The sequence below is a fragment of the Lissotriton helveticus genome, chromosome 11, assembly GCF_964261635.1.
Source record: "Lissotriton helveticus chromosome 11, aLisHel1.1, whole genome shotgun sequence".
NCBI lineage: Eukaryota > Metazoa > Chordata > Amphibia > Caudata > Salamandridae > Lissotriton > Lissotriton helveticus.
The window spans coordinates 1,080,454,217-1,080,478,611 of record NC_136072.1 but is presented as its reverse complement, the minus strand read 5'-3'; the positions used below and the strand labels follow the sequence as shown (position 1 = coordinate 1,080,478,611).

At 49.6% G+C, this 24,395-nt stretch overlaps 1 protein-coding gene across 2 annotated transcripts in view; it reads left to right on the top strand.

Moving 5' to 3' along the window:
* GCN1 (GCN1 activator of EIF2AK4) overlaps positions 1-24,395 on the top strand; it is a 728,660-nt gene that overhangs the window by 448,246 nt on the left and 256,019 nt on the right. For both annotated transcript variants that reach the window (XM_078667658.1, XM_078667659.1), the window contains exons 38-41: positions 5,455-5,675; positions 6,745-6,813; positions 14,097-14,235; positions 22,757-22,953. In XM_078667658.1, the coding sequence (XP_078523784.1) occupies positions 5,455-5,675; positions 6,745-6,813; positions 14,097-14,235; positions 22,757-22,953 (626 nt within the window). The remainder of the gene's footprint in view (positions 1-5,454; positions 5,676-6,744; positions 6,814-14,096; positions 14,236-22,756; positions 22,954-24,395) is intronic.

Below are 24,395 nucleotides of genomic sequence, written 5' to 3'. Positions count from 1 at the left end.
ATCGGTGATATTTGAGACATTGCACAAGCGACATTTGTCTCGCCCCTTGTTGCCCTTGGTGCCAGGACTGGAGGAACCGGCTATGGAGCTTTTTCTGACTCGGCCTCAGTCAAATCAGCTCCGTCCCGGCTGCAGAAAAAATACCGCCCCCGGATTCCGATCCGGCGTTCCTGAGATCAGATCTGGTACCGGATTCTGTTATAGTAACTGCGGCCAAGAAGCAGCATGCTACTGCCCCATCTTCTACGGTGCCTCCAGATAAGGAAAGCCGTCAGATGGACTCAGCTGGACGGAAAGTCTGTGGGATAGCGGCTCCTTGTGGGTGTCCCTGCGTCAATTCCTGGAACTACTCCCGAGGGATAGGAGAGAAGACTTCCTGGAGATTTTGAATGAGGGTATGATGGTCTCCAATCAGGTCATCAGCTATGCGGGGGATGCCTCTCTCCTGGCGGCTAATGGATACTGCCATGGCATCAATTTACGACGACATTCCTGGTTGTGCCTTACATCTCTCAAACCGGAGGCGCAACAGAGAGTCGCTAATTTACCATTCTCTGCCTCGACTCTCTTTGGGTCACATGCGGACGAGGAGATGGCCCGCATGAAGGCAGAGGTAGAGACACTTAAAGCCGTGGGTTTGGAGAAACCAAAAGGGCAGAAGAAGTCCTTCCGTCCGGTATGGTTCTCAAAGACGAGGGCAGGGTCTTCAAGCTGGTCAACAGCAACAACAGCAGCAGTACCAGCGGCAGCAATTCCAGAAGCGCCAGAGGGGCAGAGGCGGGCAGCAGTCCTCGGCGAACAAGGGCCCGGCCGGGTCTAAGCCCTGAGGTGTTACTTCCCCCTCTTCCGTTACCCACTTCGGTAGGGGGAAGCATACAGAATTACTTGGCAGAGTGAAGAAACATCACTCAGGACAAGTGGGTGCTGAATATTGTTTGCAACGGATACCGTCTTCACTTCGTCAGCCCTCCTCCAGCAATTCCACCGGTTTGCTCGCAGTTCCAGCTGCGCGAGCTCCAAGCGGAGGCCGATACCCTGTTAAGAAAAAGGGCGATAGAAGACGTCCCTTTGTCTCAAAGGGTAAAGGGTCTGTACTCTCGGTTCTTCCTGGTGTGCAAGAAGGACAAGAACGAGTTCAGGCCCATTCTGGATTTGCGACAAGCAAACAAATGGATTTGCAGGGAGAAGTTTCGCATGCTGTCTCTGTACCAGATTTATCCTCAGCTGCAAAGAGGAGACTGGCTTTGCACAATAGATCTGCAAGATGCGTACTTCCATGTGCCCATTGCACGGAAACATCGGAAGTTCCTGCGATTTCTGGTCGGCACCAATCACTATCAGTACACCGTACTACCGTTTGGACTGAAGTCTGCGCCCAGGACCTTTTCAAAGTGCATGGCAGTGGTGGCGGCTCACCTAAGAAAGAACAAGGTGTTTGTCTACCCGTACCTGGACGACTGGTTGATCAAAGCCTCCACCTTCCCGGAAGTGCAATTGCACTTCAACAGGACAGCCGTTCTGTTGAAACAGCTGGGGTTGCACATAAACATGTCCAAGTCTGTTCCGACTCCTGTACAGTGCCTACAGTACTTGGGAGCCTCCATCGATACTCTTTCAGCAAGCGTGTCTCCTTCGGAGGAGCGACGCTTATTGATCCTTCGGAAGGCTCAGGTTCTCATAGCTGTTCCATCTACGACAGTGAGGACGGTGTCTTCTCTACTGGGGTCGATGGCCTCTTGCATCTTCCTCACGCCACACGCATGCCTCCACATGAGGCCGCTGCAAGAATGTCTGGAGGATCAGTGTGACCAGAAGCGGGGGAGCTGGGACGACAGGATCCGGCTGTCCCTTCACGCTCAGCAGTTCCTGAAATGGTGGTGCTCAGCAGAGAACCTCCTCAGAGGGGTTTCCATTCCACAAGGACATTCCCATTCAGACTATCATCACGGATACTTCTCGCCACGGCTGGGGAGCGCATTCAGGCCATCTACAGATCCAGGGAACGTGGTCCCCGGCGGAATCCACGTATCACATCAATTCCCTGGAACTCAGAGCTGTTCACTTGGCACTGAAGGCCTTTCATCCGTACTTCCAGACCAACTCCTTGCTTGTACAGACGGACAATACGACCACAATGTATTACCTCAACAAGCAGGGGGGCTCGAGATCGCGCACACTGTCCCAAGAAGCGCAGGCGATCTGGCACTGGCTGCTAGCCAGAGGACTGACCATAACGGCTACCCATCTGCCAGGCGTGCAGAATGCTCATGCGGACGCACTCAGCAGGCTGGTGCAAGAAAACCACAAATGGGTTCTAAACAACGAAGTGCTAGGAGCCATCTTTGACAGATGGGGCACTCCGGAGGTAGATCTGTTCGCCACCGCCGAAAACAGAAAATACAGAGACTTTGCCTCCAGGTATTACCAACCGGGGACTCTGGGGAACGCGCTATGGATCAGGTGGTCGAACAGCTTTCTGTACGCTTTCCTACCCATTCCCCTGAATCCGGCGGTGCTCATGAAGCTGTCTCAGTCCAGAGCACGGATGATCCTCATTGCTCCGGAGTGGCCCCGACAGTGGTGGTTCACGGACCTGCTTCATCAGTCTCTACTACCCCACATATGGCTGCCGTGTCGGCCGGACCTTCTCACGAAGTTCGGGGGGCAGATGGTGCACCCCAACCTCTCATCGTTGAGTTTGGCGGCATGGCTCCTGAGATAGTGCAATATGGACACCTGAATCATCCTGACGATTGCATGACTATACTTAAGGAGGCTAAGAGACCTTCCACTAGGACTTCCTATGCCTACAAGTGGAAGAGGTTCTGCATCTGGTGCTCTTCTAAGAACTATGATCTGACAACCTGCAAGGAAGAGGTCATTCTTCCATACCTGTTGCATTTGGGTCAGTCTGGCCTTAATTTTCATTCTATTAAGGTTCACCTCCCAGCATTGACTGCGTATAGGAAATGCCCTTAACAGACATCCTTCTTCCAAATCCCTGTGATTAAAGATTTTTTGGAAGGATTGAAGAAAGTGTTTCCTCCTGTTCGGCGTCCTTCGCCATCATGGGAGCTGAACGTGGTGCTGTCCAGGTTGATGAAGGAGCCTTTTGAACCTATCCATAAGGCTTCTCTGCAGCACTTGTCATGGAAGGCAGGCTTCCTTGTGGCCATTACATCGGCCTGCAGGGTGAGTGAAATTCAGGCATTGTGTTGCCAAGAACCTTATACTGTATTTCATGCTGCTAAGGTTGTGATGCGTACTCACCCGAAGTTCCTTCCAAAGGTGATTTCTGATTTCCATGTCAATCAGACTATAACTTTACCTATGTTTTTCCAAAATCCTTCCACTCCAGTGGAAAGGTCTCTTCATTCCCTGGATGTCAGAAGGATGTTGAAATTCTACTTGGATAAGACCAAGGACATTCGTAGGTCAGACCAATTGTATGTCAATTATGGGTCGGTCAGGACTGGTCTTGCCACCTCGAAACAGTCTATTTCTAGATAATTGTGTCCTGTATCCAGTTATGTTATCAGAAGGCTAATACGACCTTAGGGGGTAAGCCTAATGCTCATTCTACCATAGGCAAAGCAGCTACAACAGCTTTGCTTCATAATGTTCCCATTGCAGAGATCTGCAGGGCTGCCACTTGGAAGTCGGTCTGTACCTTTGCTAAGCATTCGTGTCTGGACTCTGATGCCAGATCAGATACTCAGGTTGGGCAGGCTTCATTGAGAAATCTGTTTGCACAATAGAGGTGTTGTCTGTTTTTTCTCCACCGCCAGGTTGGTTTTTGGGATGGGCTTGCCATTCTATTCACTAGATTATGACTATACACAGAGATCACCTACTACAGAAGGAGTAGTTTCTTACCTGTAACTTCAGTTCTGTAGTAGGAGTATCTCTGTTATAGTCATAAGCGCCCGCCCTCCTCCCCGGTGGAGAAAATGGTACTGTAATGTATGCTACAGGCCTTGCTTTATACACCTTCAAAAAGAACTGAAAGTAAAAGGACTTTGGCTGTGCATCCAGGGATACCGAGGGTCTCTGGAGAGTTCCTTAAAGGCACGGTATCCCTTTTCCAGACACATAATGGCAGCCTATGGGGGCTTGTCTGTCCAACCCTTCCTCACTATCATTTCAAGGATTTTGGTGAAGGGGAGTTTTCTCTATGAGGGAAACTTGGTAAAAATGTGTAAAATCTGACATTGTTGGCTATCCTTTTCACTGTTTAGATGAAGGGGTGGCCTTTGTAGCCTTGGAAGTGTTAGGCTGCATTATTTGTCTTGATTTTCTCTTAAGTGTCTATGCAGGACTGCAAAGAAGACAGCTTAAGAGATTATTTTTGATTGCTCCGGGGCCCCGCACATGGGCGGGACTATTCACTAGATTTTGACTATAACAGAGATACCCCTACTACAGAACTGGAGTTACAGGTAAGAAACTACTCCTTCTGGTTCTGTGCCTCCTCTCTCTTCTTTGTCAGTCACCAACCTAGAGTTCTGGACCTTACTTTTCAAACAGCAGTAGAGAGAAGTATCTGAAGATGACCACCATGCACTGGAGCATTATGGGCTTACGTTCAACTTTACGAGGGGCTGCTATAGCCCACCTTCTGGTAGATGCCCAAAAGGAAAAAATCAATAGACCTGGACTAAACCGTTGGTCTGAAGCGGTTTCCCTTTTTAAATGGCAGAATAATGCACAGAATGAGAGTCCAGAAAAGTGTTCAATCGGCAAAGTTATTATTACAGGTAAGCAGTGCTTTTCTTACCTCTAACAGCCAGTTTACAGCTTGTAGAACTGTGGGTTCACTTGCCCATTACGTACCACCTCAAATGTAAGTTTACTTCACAGATGTAACATTGTACAATCGGAGGTACAATTTTTACATTACTTCGTGTAGACATTATACTGCTTTACACCTTCACTCTTACAAGAAAACCTGACAGTGGGGGGAAAACACAATTTAAGGTGGAGTCTGCTGTTTTGTGCATTTTAGGATTCAGGGCAGGTATTCAAGAGTTCCCTCAAATCTTAAGGAACTAAGTCAGAGAAAACCAAGTTGCAGCATTCTGAGCAAGGCATGTGATCTACATCACTGTAAGCTGAAAATCGATTGTTACAGGTTTTTTTGGAGTGGGGTGCTTTTATATAGTGTGAACTAGATCTGAAGGTATCAGAGAGCTTTACATGAGCACCAGTTGCGTTACAGAAGAATACATTCATTTTCGTTAGGCATGGGGAAATTAAGTGATTTGCACAGAATCGCAGGATGTTGAGCCTCCCTGGTTCCCCAGCTCTGAGGTCGACCCCTCTAGCCGTTAGGCCACATTCTCTCCCCTAAAATAACACATTTTGTTATTGCTGAAAAGAAAATATGTGCGGTAATGAAAAACACACGTATGCACTCCATTTTAATCAAGGATGTAATTTTTTTCACTTTTTTAGCCATTTCTCCTATTCTATTGGATGCTCTGACTGACCCTTCGAGGAAGACTCATAAATGTTTGCAGACACTGCTCGACACTAAATTTGTTCACTTCATTGATGCACCATCTCTTGCCTTGATTATGCCCATTGTTCAGAGAGCATTCCAAGACCGTTCCACAGACACCAGGAAAATGGCAGCTCAGATCATTGGAAACATGTACTCTCTAACAGACCAAAAGGTAAGAAGCTGTAAATATGAGGGATGGGGCTTGAATTGGAATCTGTGACTCAACAACTGATTATACAGTTGGATATGTTGAGTGAAAATCAAACCTGTCCTAATAAAGAGACGCTTCTAACGTAAAACTTTACATTAATTGATAGGTTTCTGATGTTATGTTTGTATAGGGAGGACAGCAGAGGATGGCAGTACAGAACTGGGGGTGCATGCAAGCAGAGTTGTTGTTGTGTGGATAAAATAAGGACGTTGTTAGTGTTTCTGCTGCTGGTGTCGTCATTTCAAAGTAAAAGGTTGAATGGATGCCTGCAGTTTGTTTGTGTATGAGATTGCAGGAGTCATTTGGAGGTGTCTGAAGACTGCTGTACGACCATTCCAGCTAAAATGGTTTTAACTGCAAAGCTGAACATTAACGATTTTGTGTAAAATTCATTAGGTTATTGGCCTTTACTGATTTGGTGTACCTTGTGTTCAGATATGGCATGGGTTGAAGAGTGGTTAAGACTGGTTGCACAGCGGTGGTAACAAAGGTGATTGAGTAAAGGATGTGTTTGTATACAGGCATATTTGTGCAGCACACATCTAACTGGAGAGCAGCAATGCTCAATGTTTAGCACGTGGGTTTAATTCTAATGTTTAATTTTATGAAATGGAAATGTTTGCTGTAAATTATTAGTCCTAGATATTTTGAGTAATGGCTATGAAGTGTGGCAGTACTTTGCACTTGGGCTAGTGTTGGTTTACTGGGGTGAGCATGAAGCTTGACAAGTGAGGAACCTTTTGATGCTAGCAGTAAAGGGGGTATGTAAGCCCAATTCATGGTGTTTTTCCTTGATTTCTAAAAAAAAAAAGTTGTTGTGATTGTTAAATGAAAATGAAGTTGATAAGTGCGGTGTGGATTGAATAGAAAGCTGACTGGGCCTGACACTTTGGTGAATCATATTGTATGGATGAAACACTAGAATGTTCTACATTTGAACACCTATTCTGATTCATTTCTCAAGTGTGAGTCCCGTAGCATTGTATGTTTTTCAAAACGAGCCACTTAATTCACTTCGTTCTTGTTTTAGGACCTGTCTCCATACCTGCCCAGTGTTACGCCTGGTCTGAAGGCTTCCTTACTTGACCCTGTACCAGAGGTAAGAGAATATTTACCTATGTTTGCTGTTTTTTACCTTTTTCGCTGTTGTGGGATATCTGTGATGTTATGTTATGTTAAAATTAATTTATCAAGCGCGCTTACACCATAGGTTTCTTGGCGCTGTTCATACACTAGCAGCTACGGAGATCCAAATTAACTGGATTGCACAAAAAGCCAGGTTTTCAAGGCCTTTCTGAATCCCAGGAGGCTGTCGCAGTTTCTAACTGAGAGTGGAAATGAATTCCAAAGCCTAGGGGCCAAGTAGGAAAACCTACGCCCGCCTTGTCGTTTTAGTTTGATTGATGCAGTAGACAGAAGGTGAAGATGGGCACAACGGAGATTACGTGTGCGGGCGTGTCTTGTGCTTAAGCTATTGCGAAATTTGGTGCTAGTGCAGTGCAAAGCCTTAAAGATTATACATCCCAACTTGAAAGCGGTATGTTGCGCTATAGGTAACCAATGTAGGGTGCGCAATAACAGCCTGGCAGACTGCCATCTCGGCTGCCTGTGAATCAATCCCGCCGCCTGGTTTTGAATTATTTGAAGGCGATTAACCAGGCCCAGAGGGAGGCCGATATACAAGGAGTTGGAAAACTCAAGAAGGGAAAGTACCAGCGCTATCACCACCTGGATCAAAGCTTGATGAGACAGCAGATAAGCGATCTTTCTTATTTTACGTAATTGGAACAGAGAAGAGGAGACCACGGTGCCCACATGACCCCTCAAAGAAAGATCAGAGTCTATGGTCACTCCAAGACTTCACCGATGAGGACGGGAGGAGGGCCTAAAGCGCCCGGCCAGAAGTGAGGTCCCCAATTAGTGAGGCTCTTCCCAGGCAACACCAATTCGGTTTTCCCGGGGTTGAGTTTCAGTTGATTCTGGTCCATCCAACATTGAATATGCAGCATTGTAGCTTGAAAATCAGCGGCTGCATTTTGGGAGTCTAACTTAAAAACCAGCTGAAGATCATCAGCATAGTTAAATACTGTTGCGTTCCTGGCTTTAAGTGAGTGAATCAAGGGGCGGATATACAGATTGAACAATAGTGGGGACAAGGATGAACCCTGAGGAACTCCACATGGATTAGGAGCCGTGTAGTTCCCAAGACGCAGTGCCTGGATTCTACCCGTTAAAAAATATTTTAACCACCCATGTGCTGTTCCCTGGATCCCCGCTTGTTCGACATGGTGCAACAAGATGTTAAGATCGACCTTGTCGAACGCGGCAGACAGATCTAAAAGCACCAGTGCCTGCGGGGTCCCCTTGTCGGCGTTGGCCCTAAGGTATCCATCACCGCCAGGATTACCGACTCCGTAGAATGGGCCGGCCGGAAACCGGCTTGATTCGGCTCCAAGTAGTTGGAGTTTTCAATAAACTTAGAGAGGCACCTGGCCACGTGGGCCTCCAGTATTTTTGAAAAATAGGGAAGAAGCGAAATCGGGCGGTAGTTAGAAGAGACAGAGGGATCTGCTCCTGATTTCTTGAGCACGGGAGCTAAAATAGCCTTTTTAAAAGCTGTGGGTACTTCCCCTTTACTCAAAGATTCATTTAGAAGGGGAAGGAGGCTGTGCGGTAAGGCTGAAAATACTTCCCTCAAGATAAAGGGGGGACAGCAATCTTTGGGGGAGCCCGACTTGACTCGAGACATTAGTTCAAGTACGGTATCGGGATCAATCTTCATGAATTGATCCATGATACATGGATTATCAGGGTTAACCCCTGGGGGTTCTTCATATGTTACCGAGGGGATACTTGCCGTGATAATTTCGATTTTTTTCCACAAAGAAGCTGTTTAACGCGTCACACCGCTCTTGGGTAGGGGCCAAGCAAGGTAGAGTTCTGTCTTCGCTACTAAGATCGTTTACAATTATAAAGATTTCTTTAGATTTATTAGGAGCACCAAGCACCTTTGTGGAAAAGTATAGGGTCTTAGCAGCCAATAGAGCTTTCTTGTAGGTCCTGCGAGCTGTAAGGTAAAGTTGTCTTTCATCAGTGGCATAGCTATGCCTCCACTTCCTTTCAGACTGACGCAAAAGTAATGTTTGTGATTTAAGGTCAGTAGTGAACCATTTATGGGCTTTGGCCTGTCTAGCCCGAGAGAATGTAGTAAGTGGGGCATGGATGTCACAGGCCGCCAGTAACCAGCCAGTAACGGCGTCGGGGCCGAAGCCCCGACCCGCTAGGGCCCCCAGGCCGGTCCGCTGGGCCCGAAGGCGCCGGGGAGCCCGCCGGGGGCTCCTTCGGGCACGGCACCGCAGGTGCCTTCGGGCGCGGCACCGCAGGCCCCCCCTGGATCCGGTTCCGGGTCGTCGCCGGTGGACATAACGACCTCCCCGGCGCTGGTCCCTCAGGTGTCACCCCCGGCGCTGTCCCCGATGCCTCCCTCGATCCGGCTCCGGAACGGCACCGCTGGGCGCCGCTTTCAACGCCGTTCGGAGAGTTCATCTTCCTTGAGCCGGCCCCATCATTTGACACCCCTGAGTACCAGGAGATGGGTGATGAGGAGTATTGGGAGGGGTCTGAGGACCCTCGGACACAGTAGTGTCAGTCCCAGGAGGACTGGACAGGTGGACTTGGGGATGCCAGTGGTCTGTACACCTTGAACTCCCCGTCGCGGCTGTGAGGACTAGCCTCCTCACGGAGGTCCTTAAACCACAATCAAGCTCGGCTGAGCCTCTGCTGCCGTTTAATGAGGCCTTGACCGACGTTCTTTTGGGCACTTAGTCTAGGCCCGCTACAGGTTCGCCTGTAGATAGGAACGTTGCCAGGCGCCACCGCCCGCCCCCGGGCGACCCTTGTTTCCTGTCCACCCACCCCACCCCTGAGAGCCTGATGATCCAGGCCTCCAATTCCCAGACCGCATTCCCGTCTGCTCCGCCTGACTGGGAATCCAAGAGGTTTGAGCAATACGGCAAGAAGGTATTCTCCTCCCTAAGTCTGGGACTGCGGTCTTCCAACACCGCATGCCTCTTGGACCGCTACACCCACTCCCTGTGGGATACGGTCGCGGAAGTGCTGCCAAAATGCCCGTTGGAGGTACGGGCTAAACTCGGCCAAGCCCTTGTGGAAGGCCGAGATGCGGCACGTTATTCTATTCGGTGTGGACTAGATACCACTGACTCACTGGGTAGAGCGATGGCAACGACGGTGGCGATTCTTCGCCACGCCTGGTTGAGGTCCGCCGACTTCTCGGCTGATGTCCAGAATACACTCATGGACATGCCGTTTGATGGCCGTCGCCTTTTTGGCGACAAGGCATACCATGCGCTTGAGCGCTTTAAGGACTCCAGGGCTACGGCCAAGTCCTGGGGGCCCTCGGCCCCGTGCCAGCAAACGGCTGCCTTTCGCTCCTTTCGTGGCCAAGGAAGGGGTGTACCCACACGTGCTGCCAGCCACGCACCGCAGAGTAATATCCAACGCGGTGGCGGCCGTGGAGGCGGTCGGGGACAACGGCGAGGACAGTCCATACCTTCCCCCGCAGCATCCGCCTCAAAACCCTCCTAGTCCGTGCTTTCAGGCCCATGTGTCGCCAGTGGGGGGCAGGGTTCGCCATCACCTCCTCCACTGGCGCACTGTTACATCGGACAGGTGGGCGCTGCAAATCGTCTGAAGGGGCTACTCCCTCCCCTTCGAGGCGACCCCTCCAGCCATGCCACCGCAGAACCACCGTGTATCGGGGGATCATTTGCGACCTCTGCAGGAGGAAGTTACAGCCTTCTTGGCCAAGGGGGCCATTGAGCGCGTTCCTGGGCCAGAAGTAGGGTGTGGTTGCTACTCCCACTACTTTCTGATACCCAAGAAGGGCAAAGGGGGCCTACGCCCTATCTTGGACCTACGGAACATCAACGGCTTCCTCCGGAAGGAGAAGTTCAAAATGCTGACACTGGCTCAGGTCTTAGCTGCCCTGGACCCAGGAGACTGGATGGTACGTTGGACTTGCAGGACGCTTATTTCCACATCCCCGTCCTGCAGGCCCACCGTCGTTACCTGCGGTTCACGGTAGGCCACGAGCACTTTGTTTACCGTGCTCCCCTTCGGCCTTACCAGCGCCCCACGGGTGTTCACAAAGGCGATGGCGGTGGTCGCAGCTCATCTGCGCAGGTTAGGGGTTTCAGTCTTCCCCTACCTCGACGACTGGTTGTTGAAGGCGGGCTCGCCCCAGACAGTCGTCAGCCACCTCCAGACGACGGCAAACCTCCTGCACCTGCTGGGGTTTTCAATCAATGTGCCAAAGTCACACCTGTGCCCCTCTCAGAAGCTCCTCTTCATCGGAGCGGTTTTCGACTCGGCGCAGTTTCGGGTTTATCCTCCCGAACAGCGGGTTTGGGACATTCAGGCTCTGATTCCACTCTTTCAGCCTTTGTCCCGGGTCTCGGTCAGGTAAACGCTGTGGCTTCTGGGGCTGAATGCCTCCTGCATCCTTCTGGTGCATCACGCCCGGTGGCGGATGCAGGCTCTGCAGTGGGACCTGAAGTTTCAGTGGGCCCAGCATCAGGGCAACCTATCCGACCATGTCCTGATCTCGGAGGGCACTGCGAGACAGCTGCAGTGGTGGCTCACGGACCGCGATTGGGTCGGCGGCAGATCCCTCTCCCTTCCCCAACCGGAGCACTTAGTTGTGACGGACGCGTCCCTCCAGGGCTGCGGAGGCCACATGGGAGAGGTTGAGATCAGAGGCCTCTGGTCTCCGGCCGAGTCCCGGCTCCATATCAACCTTTTGGAGCTGCGGGCGATCCGTCTAGCACTGAAGGCATTCCTCCCCTCTGTTCGGGGGAGTGTAGTGCAGGTGTTCACGGACAACACCACCGCCATGTGGTACTGCAACAAACAGGGCGGGGTGGGGTCGTGGACCCTTTGCCAGGAGGCTCTGCGCCTCTGGCAGTGGCTGGAACATCAGGGCGTGACCCTGGTGGTTCAACACCTGGCAGGTTCTCTGAACGCCAGGGCGGACGAACTCAGCCGTCGGTGCATGATGGATCACGAATGGCGTCTGAACTCGGATGTGGCGCAAGGCCTCTTTCAGCAGTGGGGAGAGCCTTGGTTAGATCTATTCGCCACCGAAGAGAACGCGCAATGTCATCAGTTCTGCGCATTGGAATTTCCAAGGCGGCACTCGCTCGGAGACGCTTTTCGTCGCGAGTGGAGTTGCTGTCTATTGTACGCCTTTCCTCCTATACCACTTCTGCCCAGAGTGCTGAAGAAGATCAAGCGCGACCGGGCCCAAGTCATCCTTGCGGCTCCGGACTGGGCACGAAGGTACTGGTATCCAGAGCTACTCAGTATGTCAGTCGATCCCCCGGTTCGTCTGCCTCTTCAGGAGGACCTTCTGTCGCAGCAGCAGGGGACGGTCCTCCACCCGAACCTTTCCAGTCTCCACCTCCATGCTTGGAGATTGAGTGGCGACAGTTGAGGCCATTTGACTTGCCTCCTGAAGTCTGTAATGTCATTCTGGCAGCCAGGCGTCCCTCCACAAAGTCGGTATACGCCTGCAGGTGGAAATGATTTGTGGCATGGTGCACAGCAAAGGCTGTGGATCCTCTTGCTGCCCCTCTTTCTGTGGTTCTTCTCTTCCTTCTTTCTCTTGCCCAGCAGGGCTCTGCTCTGGGCACTATCAAGGACTACCTTTCTGCCCTTTCGGCCTTCCTAAGGCTGCCTGATCAACCTTCTTTGTTCAAGTCCCCTATTGTAACTCGTTTTCTGAAGGGCATCACACACATGTTCCTTCCTGTTCCGTTTGTGATGCCTCAGTGGGACTTGAACCTTGTTCTTACGTTTCTGATGTGCGCTCCCTTTGAGCCACTTCACAACTGTCCTCTCCGTCTTCTTACTTAGAAGACTGCTTTCCTGGTTGCCATCACCTCTGCCAGGAGAGTGAGTGAGCTCCAGGCTCTTTCATGTACACCCCCTTTCCTTTCTGTCCATCCGGACAAGGTTGTGTTTCGTACTAAGCCTTCTTTCCTGCCCAAGGTTGTGACGGCCTTCCATATCGGGCAGTCTAAAACCTTGCTCACCTTCTTTCCGCCACCGCATCCCTCTAAAGAGGAAGAGCGGCTCCACCGTCTGGACCCAAAACGTGCGCTTTGATTCTACTTGGATCGCACACGCCAGTTCCGGGTGGATGACCAACTCTTTGTTGGTTACCTGGGCGCTAAGAAGGGAAAAGCGGTGCACAAGCGGACCATCTCTCGGTGGATCATCTTGTGTATCCAGGCATGTTACTCCTTGGCTAAAAAGGAGCCCCCTGTTGGATTGCGGGCTCATTCCACCCGGGCCACGGCGACTACAACTGCCCTGTGCCGGGGAGTGCCCTTGCAGGACATTTGCCAGGCAGCTACGTGGGCCTCGCTGCACACGTTTGCAAGACACTACTGCCTGGACAGTCAAGTCCGGAGGGATGGCTTCTTTGGCCGTTCCGTCCTCCAGAACTTTCTGGTGTGATTATTGGTTCGCAGACCCACCACCGGGGTTGGTATTGCTGGGGTATCTATTCTAAGGTAAGGAATCTATCACTAACGTGTCTCTTTCAGATGCACAATTTACTACTTGTGTAACGATATATCTGTAAGAGACATTAGTTAGTAAAAGATTCCTTACCGACCCACCCATCCTCCCCGTTCTGTGAACCGATATCTAGGGTTAAGGTCATCCCCTTTCAGTGCCCTAGTTTCAATGGCACCAATGTTGGTTTTTACCATGGCTCTGCGCTTCTGGTGCGCAAAAGCTGTGTCTAAGAACTGACGTCAGCACACGGAGGCGGTGTCTAAGTACTTCGCCGGCGTCATCACGACGCCGACGACGGACGCGGAGCCGCAGACGACGCCTACCGACGCGCAAGGGTACTGCTACGCAAAAATTTCCGGATCCAGTCTGACGCCTGGGGATATTCTAAGGTAAGGAATCTATCACTAACTAATGTCTCTTACAGATATATCGTTACACAAGTAGTAACTTGTGCATCCAGTTGATGCCTCACCAGCGAGCGGGTGTTACGATATACAACCCGAAGGAAAGTCGAGTTGGGTTTAGTTGACGGCTCCACAGGTGCCGTGGAGTACGCCTCTAACAGAGGAGCGGGATATTCTACGTGTTCGTAGGAGATGCTGTGATCCCTGATCCTGTAAATCTGTAAATATATGTACATTTGTCTGGTATCCTCATTAACATGGGTGATCGTTAGCGTGGTTTGCCAGCAGACAAGATGTACATTTGAATAAATTCCTTGTATGTTGTCCAGTCTCCCTCCCTGCCTATGTTTACTTGCTCTTTTCTCAACCCTTCCAGGTGCGGACAGTGTCTGCCAAGGCATTGGGGGCAATGGTGAAGGGGATGGGAGAGTCCTGCTTTGATGACTTGTTGCCCTGGCTGATGGAAACGCTGGCATCTGAACAGAGCTCTGTGGATCGATCTGGAGCTGCTCAGGGTGAGCCTTTGAAGGGGGAAATGTGGAACCTCCAGTCAGCAGCAGTTGGTGCTTAGCATTGTGGAATGCGCCAAAGGGCACAAGTGGTGAAGTCTTTGGTATTATATAACGCAGTTAATCAAATGGAGGCTTCAGTTTGCAGCGGGAATTTCCTTCATTTTCTTTCTGCGTCCTTCTTTTTTAAACTGTTGATGGGGCGTTTTATGTCAGTTTTATGAAGAGTAGCTGTATTGTGGCTACTTGAAATGTTTAATCCTTTCTAGTCTCATTGCACGAATTGTATTTGCTTTCCTGGTAGCTGTATCAAATCCCCTTTTTTCCGATATATAAACATGGGGGATGGGGTAGATGGTGCACCGATTTCCAATACAATCAAAGCACAACCCTCCATAAGCCTAACCAAAAGTACCTAGCTCATTATGATCCCACTGATTCTGACAGAATACTTATTTCTCTTTTTTGTCTAAATTACTGCATCCTTTGATTTGGCCCTTCCATATTACTCCTACACTTTCTAGATTGGCAGAGCTCTACCGCCTGCTTCACTTTAATCTCTGCTTTTAAAACATTTCTAATGGGAGATTGTAGAAAGCTGGCTCCTTATGTGATATATCAATAAACGGATATACCGTGTAAAGTGTCCAGGGGTTCACTTATAATTGGACAGGGGTTTATCCAGCAATCCCAAGGTGCTATATTAGGGGTAGTGTGGTCAAGCAGCCTTAGGCTTAACTGAGAGGAGTACAAGACATCTGCAAATACACACAATGATCAATAAATGAGACACACGACTCAAGAAGGAGATTTACACCAATTTATTTTAAAAAGCAAGTGTCTTTATATATGTGTAGGCATCAGAGAGGAATCATTCAGGTAACTACGTTTTTAAAGATAAATACTTTCAGGTCAAAAAGTGGACACACTGCAATTTTTGAGTTCGGCAATATTGTCTTATGGGCGGAAGAACAAGTATTGCAAATAAGTATAGCACAGCGACTTACAATACCAATCTCCAGGAGTTAAGGTGAGTGGTGGAAAAGGTTGAAGGCAGCGTCAACAGTACACCAACAGGGGCATGTGGGCAGCAGGGTGCAAAACAGCGTTGGGAACCCAATGTTATTCTAAGGAGATCTGTCACTGCAAAACAAGGCTGCAGGTTCTGTCAGGAACCAACAGAGGGGGGTCAGGCCCTGTGGTGCTTGGGAACTTAGGGACACCCTTGGTTCTCTTCTCTACAGTCAGGGGGCGACAGAATAAGGGGTGACTTTAGGCGTCTGTTTTTCAAACCGTGAGCAATCACAGTAGAGTGGATCTGCGTGCATAGTCAGAAAAGGGCAGACAGGTCAAATAGACTGGGACCAAGTCTTCTCCTTTTGTGGCTCTTCGTGTCCTTTTTCATAGGTCATCAAGGTTCTGCTTCTCTGGTGCCAGGGATTCCCCTAGATACTGCATTAAGGGGCGTTGGGGGAGTGTAGGGTAGTAGCCAATGGGGTACTGACACCTGGGGTCACTGCACCCCCTATATGATCACTTCTTAGTGGTAAGTGGGCATAATTGTGTCCCATAATTCCTAAGTACACAATCACCAAGATGGCTACTTATGAAAAATCGTGTCCATCTCCGTGATGCCCACCTTAGGGATGGTACTTGGTGTACCCAGCCTTAGGGGTGGTACTAGCCAGGAGGGGTCACGCCTACATGGCTAGCCAATTTTCCCACCTGTCCTGGTGCGAAGGGGGTCCTGTACAATGGGGGCAGCTTCCTCTCCTTGAAGGGAGGCAGACTTGCATTCCAAAGACAGCTGCTCTTTGAAGGTTGCTGGCCTAGGGAGGCTATTCAGCAGGTCATCCTGTAGGAAGTTATGTTACACCCTCTTCCCAGACAAGCTTTTGTTCTCGGCCTCCGGAGGGCAGAGGCTCTCACCCTAGGAGGTCAGAACGGTGTCTTGGGTGGCAGACTGGCAGAAACCAGTCATGTATTGTTTTATCAATCACTGGAATCAGTGTGGGTTTATCAATAGGGGTTGCTTGATACCAAACATCCCTATTTTCAGTAAAGCCACCATGTAGCTGGGGAACTAGTTTTCACCAGTGTCTAGCACATCTTGTAAAATGGCTTCCCTGTCCATTCGCACTGGCAGTAATAGGACTGACCAGAACAGGGGCATATCTGCTCATGCAGGTATTCCCTCACATGTAATATTCAGCACCCTGCCTTAGGGCTGTCAGGCCTGCTATAGGGGTGTGTAGGAAGCTGGCTCTTTGTGATATATCGAGAATTTGATATGCTGTGCAAAGAGTCCAGAGTTCCCTTATGAGTGGACATGGGCTTGCTATGCAATTCCAAAGTGCTCTATTAGGGGGTAGTGTGGTTGGGCAGCCTTAGGCTTAACAGAGAGGAGTGCAAGACATTTGCAGATACACACAACTCAAGAAGGAGATCCTCACCAATTTATAAAAATTGCAATTATCTTTATATATATATGTTTAGGCATTAGAGAAAAATCGTTCATGTTAGTACATTTTTACATATACATTATTTCCACTTTAAAAAAATGGTCGATTTTTGAGTTCTGCAATGTTATCATATGGAAGGAAGAACAATTTCTGCAAACAAGTATAGAACAGCGACTTACAAAACCAATATCCAGGAGTTAAGGTGAGTGGTGGGCATGGTCCAAGACAGCACAAGCAGTACACCACCAGCGGCACGGGGACGTCTGGGTCCATGGTGCAAAACAGTGTTGGGAGCCCATTTTATTTCAATGGAGATTGGTCACTGCGGAAAGAGGCTGGAGGCTCTGGCCAGGAGGCCAGTAATGCTGAACCAGCACGTGGGATCAGGTCTTGTGATACTCGGGGATGGGGAGACATCTTTGATCCTATTCTCCTGGGCCCATGGGCGACGGGTGCAGAGGTGTCCTTAGGTGTCTGTTTTTTCCATACCGGAGCAGACGCGGTTGAGGGGGCCTGCGTGCAGAGGCTGCAGGAAATGTCCGGTAGTCCAAGAGGAGTGAAGCCACACGGACTTGAGCTCTGGAGGGCTGGCGGACCTTGTTGACTCTGGTGGCCCACTGCAACTCGGGCCAGAGGCGACGTGTGCAGGGCTGACTTAGGGTGTCAGGTTTTGGCGATCCCAGAGGCCTCTTCTCTTTTGGTGTTTCTTGAGAACAGGTCTGCTGTTCACTGGAGGTCTTGAGTCTTTTTCTAAGGCAGGCAGTCCTCCCAGGTTTCTGGAGTCAACAGCTGCAGGATGAGTCAACTTTGGCACAGTTTTCGATGAGGGATGCAGGCAGGCCAGCAGGGTTGGTACCAGGTCAGCTGCGTCTTCTCTCCTCTCTGCTTTTGCTGCCCTTAGGTGTCCTCTCTCTTTTAGGTTGTCAGGATCTGCTTCTCTGGTACCAGGGACTCCCCTAAAAACTGAAATTAAGGGTGTTAGGGGAGTGTAGGGTAGTAGCCAATGGGACTATTTACCCTTGGGGTCACTACACCCACTATATGACCACTTCCTGTGGGAAGTGGGCATAACCCTGTTCCAGAAACCCTAAGTATGCCATCACAAAGATGGCTACTTCTGAAATATCGTGTCCACCTCACTGTAGTCCACCTTCGGGGTAGTACTAGCCTCGAGGTGGCATGACTACCGTGCTAGCTAATTTTCACACCTGTCCATGTGCCGGGGGGTCCTGGAAAAAGCGGGTGGCTTCCTTTCCTGGGAGTGGATCCAGATTCACATTCCAAAGGCAGCAGCTCATTGCAGCTTTCTGGCCCAAAGAGGCTAATGAGAAGGTCATCCTGTGGTAGGGGGTGTTACACCTTCCCGGACAGGGTTTTGTTCTGGTCTCCTGAACACTAGAAGGTCAGAACAGACTCTTGGGTGACAGGTTGACAGAAACTAGTGATCAAGCACACAAGAGGCTCTTAGGTTTTCAAGGGGCACCCCTAAGGTGCCCTCTGGGTGCATGTATTGGTAAATCCATCACTGGAATCAGTGTGGGTTTATCAATACAACATGCTTGATACCCAATATCCCTATGTTCAGTGAAGCCATCATGTAGCTTGGAAACCAGTTTTCACAGGGGGGGGGGCGTATTGCTTCTCTTAAACAGCTGTGTTGGTTGCCCTTGTGGCTTCTTAGCAGTCTTAGTCAATTAAGATGCCCTCTAAGCAGCTGCTTCCAATCAGCGGATTCTCGCAGTTCCTTTGTGTTGAAGTCACTCCTCCTGGTAGGCACAGTCCAGCTCCTCTCTCAATCAAATAGGTCTCCTTTTCGCCACAGGCAAGCAGCAAGATATTCTGCAGATTTATACTGGGCTTAGTCCCAGTCCATAGTGAGAGTTTCAGCTCGCGATATTCAGCTAGCTTTTTTTCAGTTGTCTTCTATTCCTTTTGCTGTTGCAGAGGTACTTTCCAGGGGCCCTTCCATTCCTGGGAAAGAGATGACACAGGTTTGACCTTCTGTTGTCCAGGTCATACCTCCCTGCTGCCCCTCCTAAGTATATTTTTGGCTGGTTCCAACGAAAAATGGTATGACTCAAAACAGGGAGCAATCCACTAAAGAAATACCAATTTAGAAAATTTATGGAATGGGGTTCACTCTCGTATCAGCTACATTAACATGTTTATGGGTACCATCCACCCACAGTCTGCTGGTATTGGGGAGGGGAATATGGGAATGTGTATGCATGGGCTACATTGTTTAAGGTGGATGTTGCCAGTCTCCTACACAGGTCACCAACATCTTGAAAATCACACACATGATGTCCAAAGTTCTCCACCATTCACATATCTAGGAACATTTATAACTACACATATAAAGACTTCAAGACTGTCCCAAATATCATGAAAGTAATGGAACTCTGATATGGGAGACTGCACAGACCTTATTGGAGGGAGCCACTCTGGCGCGTGTCAAGGGGGTACAGTTTAAAAGCTTGTGCCCTATGTAGGAGGGTGGATATCTGACTATGGTTACCCCCAACTTTTTGCCTAGTGTTTTGCTGGGTTTTTACTTAGTTGGCCTGGGATCCTGCTATTCAGGACCCCAGGCTTCCTGCTCTCTCTGTTAAAATGGACTCCATGTACCCTAGGTCCATATCTAATTGGATACTGAGTCACCTTTTCAGTCCCTGTACAGTGTACCTTAGGTACCCAGGGCATAGGTGTACCCAGGGCCTACCAGGGTCTGCAGCATGTATTATGCCACCCCTGGCTGGCCATCCAAAACTGACACAACTGGCTGCTAAGACAGTTGGGGCAAGGTGGTGTTATCACCCTTTGCTCTAGTTATAGTATACCTATATCTAACCCCAAAATGGACACATATATTCCTATCAGTCACTCCTATGGCAGGCCTTATCAATCCTGAAGGCAGAGTGCTTGGAATTATGTGAGATGGTGCTCTGGCATGAGCTGAGCCCGTCTGCAGCTTGCGGAACCAAGTCCTAATAGCTGTTCCATGGTAACGCTATACCATATACTCTTAAGTGCATTATCATCCTCGCGGTTGAATGCTAACTTTGGTATAGCATTATCAAAACATGTCGAGTAAGGTGTCATACGAATTGGAATACTGCCCCCTCGCCAATTCTGGCGACGGGGGTAGCATTCCACCCTTCTAGAGGGACACGACATGTATGTAACTGTGAACCCCGGTTTAAGTTAACTCGAGCCTCAGCATCACAAAATGGATGCTGCCACCACAGACACAAGTCTGACCTCCTGCTGCTGGGAGTCCTTCCAGCGAGGGAGGCTTGGACAAAGGGTTTCCTGCCTTGGGGGGTGCTAGCACCACCCCAGACAGGATTTTGTGTATTGGGTAGGACAGGCCTGAAAGGAATGAGACATGCCTGGGGCACACAAGGTGCCCTGTGCATACACCGGTTCAAACCAGTTGCTGGGGCATCCCTGCCCCAGCTCTGGCGCGAACACCGGACAAAGGATAGGGGGTGTAACCACCCCCCTTCCTGGTCCCACCCAGGGGAGGGACCTAGTCTGTAGTGCAGCCCCCTTTAGGAGAATAAAGGTAGGAGCTGGTCCTATTCCAAATTAGATTATCCTGAACAACTTTACAAGAAGAAACTCTGGACGTCGAAGTTCTGCTCCACAGAAGACTGAAGAATCTCCCTTGTGGGCAAGGAGTGTCCACCCTGCAACTGCAGGCACCATCAAGCGTCCAGCGGCTTCCCTTTGTCGTCTTCCCTCAAGGATCCAGACTTCAGAGCCCGACGAGACCCGGATTCCCAGACCTCTTCGACCTCAACTCACATCTGCAGCACAGCTGAGACCCGTGGGTGCGACGAGACACGTGGGACCGGCCATCTTGAAAGAACCTGCACTTCGCTTTCAGCACGACTCCCGAGGTAAACTCGACCAAGTGCTTTGGGGATTGAGAAGCCCCAGCCCCGAGCAGCTCCTGCACCGAAGATCAGCCCTCCAGCTTCCACGAGATCTGCGTGGGGCCCTTCTGCTTGTTTGCTGCTCGACGCGTTGTCTGGTCACTTGCCGGCTGGCTAGTGGCCTCCTAGACGACAATCCTTGAAAACTACACTGCTGGTCTGGTTGCTCCAGACTGGCCCTTGCTCCCTTCCAAAAGAGGAGCACCCCGGACCCTCCTGGTCCACTCCAGGTGCCGTTTCCACTCACCGCGTGGGTTGCCTTTGCCAAGGCCTGTTGACTCCAAATCCGGATCCAACACCGCCGACAGCGAGAGCCTGCGTGGGACAGCTCGTGCCGCCATCCTGGTCGTCGAAGACACCTCCTGGTCCACGTGGCTGCAGAGACAAGCGTCCACTCTTCACCTGATAGACGACGACATCTGGTTCCTTCCTGGTTCCACTCCGGTCACTGGCTAGTGACTTTGAACATTGTCCCCTCTGCTTTCAGGTCCTCTTCTTCCTCGATCCACTCGTGGGTCGCACCGGACATCTTCCACTTGGTCGGCTGCAGCATCTTTCTTCAAGGCTCCATTGACTTCGACGCGGAAACCCGACACACTTTGACACCTATGCACCCGCAGCCCGTGGGTGAGGTAACCAGAGCATTTCGGTGCTCAAGGGTAGATTAACTCTCCTAGTGTCCAGATTTCCAGTCGTTTTAGTCCTAGATAGTAAAGACTGTCCGTACTTACCTTTTTCGTAAACTGTACTGTCCATTGACTTTGTTCCGCATCCCGCGTGCGAGTTCACACTCTGCACACGCGCTCCGTGGGCCTCCTATTACTTACCTGTGGCTAGGATAGTGTAGTCCCAGCGAACCTACAGCCTCTGGACAGCTCCATTTCTTCTATCGATTTCCGCATACCATTTACTTAGTATATGGTTTGTCGTGCCCCTAGGGCACCATTGTAATTTTGTGCAACTTATCGTATATTTCCTAAGAGATTGTCATGTGCTTAGCCCTCTGACCTCAAGAGTTCTGAGGTGTTTGTTATTAATAAATATACTGTTTATTTTTCATAACAACCTGTGTGGTGTCCTTTCATCTGGTATTCAAGGGGTTATATTGTGGTCAAACAGCTGGCTTCACATGCGAAAAGAGTTTAGACTAAGACTGCTTTGTCCATGCTACCATTAGGATAGCTGGTCTATAAGGTTGACTTACAACCAATCACCATAAGGGTTGTTTGGACTGATACAAGGTGATCACTAGCATCATATATCAGGCCAACTTCTCACACCCTACGATTATGCTTCTCCCACTATTCACTTCTCATACCTTGTTAGAGGAGACAGTAATGCCCGCTTTCAAAGAAGTGGGAAATGGGGGTTCCCCTTGACATATGAGCCCAGCTCTGTCTCAGTCAGAAAAAACAGGATTATCTAAATGTAAATCTCATTGGGGAAAATAGATAGCGCTGTCCAGAATAGATACAAGTACCGTGCGGCAAAGCTTTACAAAGCATGCAGGGGAATTAATCAACAATACCCAGCATGCCTCAGTCAGTCACCCCTTGTAGTCCACTACATATCAATCAAAAATGTGTTATGATTATAGTAGCTTCTTTCCATATCTCTTCAAGTTTTTCTGCCACTTCCATCTGCATGACTTTCGTGTTTCTCCAAGGTGTCCTTCCTTTTCCATATTAACTCCCAACTGACATGTTTACAGACTTTGTTTTTTTAATAATGTTAAATTTAATATTTATCTAGAACATATGGCTTAAATCTTTTTTAGAATTATCCCACATGTATTGACTAGCTGAATGGACACTTTTTTTGGTAGTTATTTAGTATTACTAGATAAAAACAATGCTTCAGGATCTGTTTTGGGGAACAAGCATCAGAAAAAACATTTATTTTAAGGTTAGGCTTGTTTGTGAATGTCAGCAAGCTTTCAGCCTCCTTACAGGACAAGTTGTATCCTCACTGGGTTATAGTGGTGTATTCATTCTATACATGATGGGGTGGCTTGGTGAAGGAATTAAGAATACAGGGTGTGAGGCCTTCTTTACAGTTTATGCTATTGTGATGTTCTGCTATTCTTGTAGTCACTTTTTAAAATGATTTGCTTTTCACTTTCAGGCTTGGCAGAAGTAATGGCTGGCCTAGGAGTGGAAAAACTGGAAACGCTTATGCCTGAGATTGTAGCAACTGCCAGCAAAGTAGACATTGCCTCTCATGTCAGAGATGGGTACATCATGATGTTCATCTACCTGCCCATCACATTTGGAGAAAGGTTCACACCGTATGTGGGACCCATCATCCCATGTATTCTAAAGGTACAAAACCATTTCTGAAATTAAGATGTATTTCATCTCCACTATTTTCCGTTTCCATGACTAACCTCACCCGAAATCAGTTATGGTTTCCTGATAAAACCTTTTGATTGTTTCTGTCCCATTCAACTCCTAAATATCTTGTTGAATAACTTACCAAGTCCAGTTGCAGCCTGCTGACATTAGGTTGTCAGTTATCAGTGTTGTATGGGAATCACTGCACTAAACTAATTTATCATCTGTCAATCAATTTCTCACAGGCTCCAATTACATTTGTGCAGCCTTAGATCTATTGCTAAAATATGATTGGTTTCGGGAGCCAAATGTGTTGGTGAAAGTGTGATTGTACCTTGTTCATTCACTTAAAATTATTCTTGCACATATGAACTGCTCAGTCCTTAATTACAATAAATACTAATGTTATAGACCAGATGAGCTATGGGGGGGGGCGTGGCTACGGGCCGAACATGGAGGACGTGAGCTGAGACTGCTCCGTTCACCACCCTGATTATAAGCTTAAAATCCTGTAATACCGGACTCCACGGAGCCCCACCTCCACACCGAAGCAGCGGGAAACACACGGAAGGTGTGGTGCAGAAATAGCTGACTGTCGGGGGCACTGTGCGAAGCTGCCGAGTACACATTCCAGAAAGGTCGTAGTCTGAGTAAAGCCGTGGCCCACAGTAAAGGCGGGGCCGAGAGGACTGCTGAGGAGAGGGGCGGCTGCTGGGACTGATCCCCCGCTGCTCATGAACTGGAGCTGACGACGCCTACAATCGCGGAGTGAGTGACCCCCCGCCCCCTTACAGGCTTACCGCTGAACCGCCGAGTAGTGAACTGAGCGGACACTCCAGTTTGAAGACCCAACGCCCTGTATTGCCTTCAGGAGATGCGGCTGACGCGCCCTTCGCAACGGAGCAGCCGGGGTTCGGGCTGGAAGAATTGCCTAGAGCGCTGAGACGAAGAGGTAAAGAGTGGAACAGCACTAGATAAGAAGGCTGACTACCGCACATCGAGAAGGGGGGGCCCTTCTCACTCCTAAGCATAGAATACCCTGCAGGAACACTATTAAAGTTTATGCAAGCACCGATGCAGGGTGCAAAATGGCGGCGTGATACGAGGGGAGGACGCCTCGGTCTACAGGGCAGGAGACAACATTCCTAGCGGGATGGAGAGCCATTTCACTGAGCGCAGACACAGGGTGGACCCTAACTCAGCAAGAGAGGGGAGCTCCCAGTGCAACACGTGCAAAGTTAAGTGAAACGCACAAGGGTGGCAGCGCGAACTTGGCAGCGCCCGGAAACACACGCCGTCTCCCCCTCCCCACCCCCCACAGGGTGGAGTTCGTAACTGGCGTAACAGTGAAAGACTGCGCCTGGGCACTAATTGAACAACGAAGAGAGCGGCACGGGGAACATGCAGGCACCCACGGCCTGAGCAGTGGC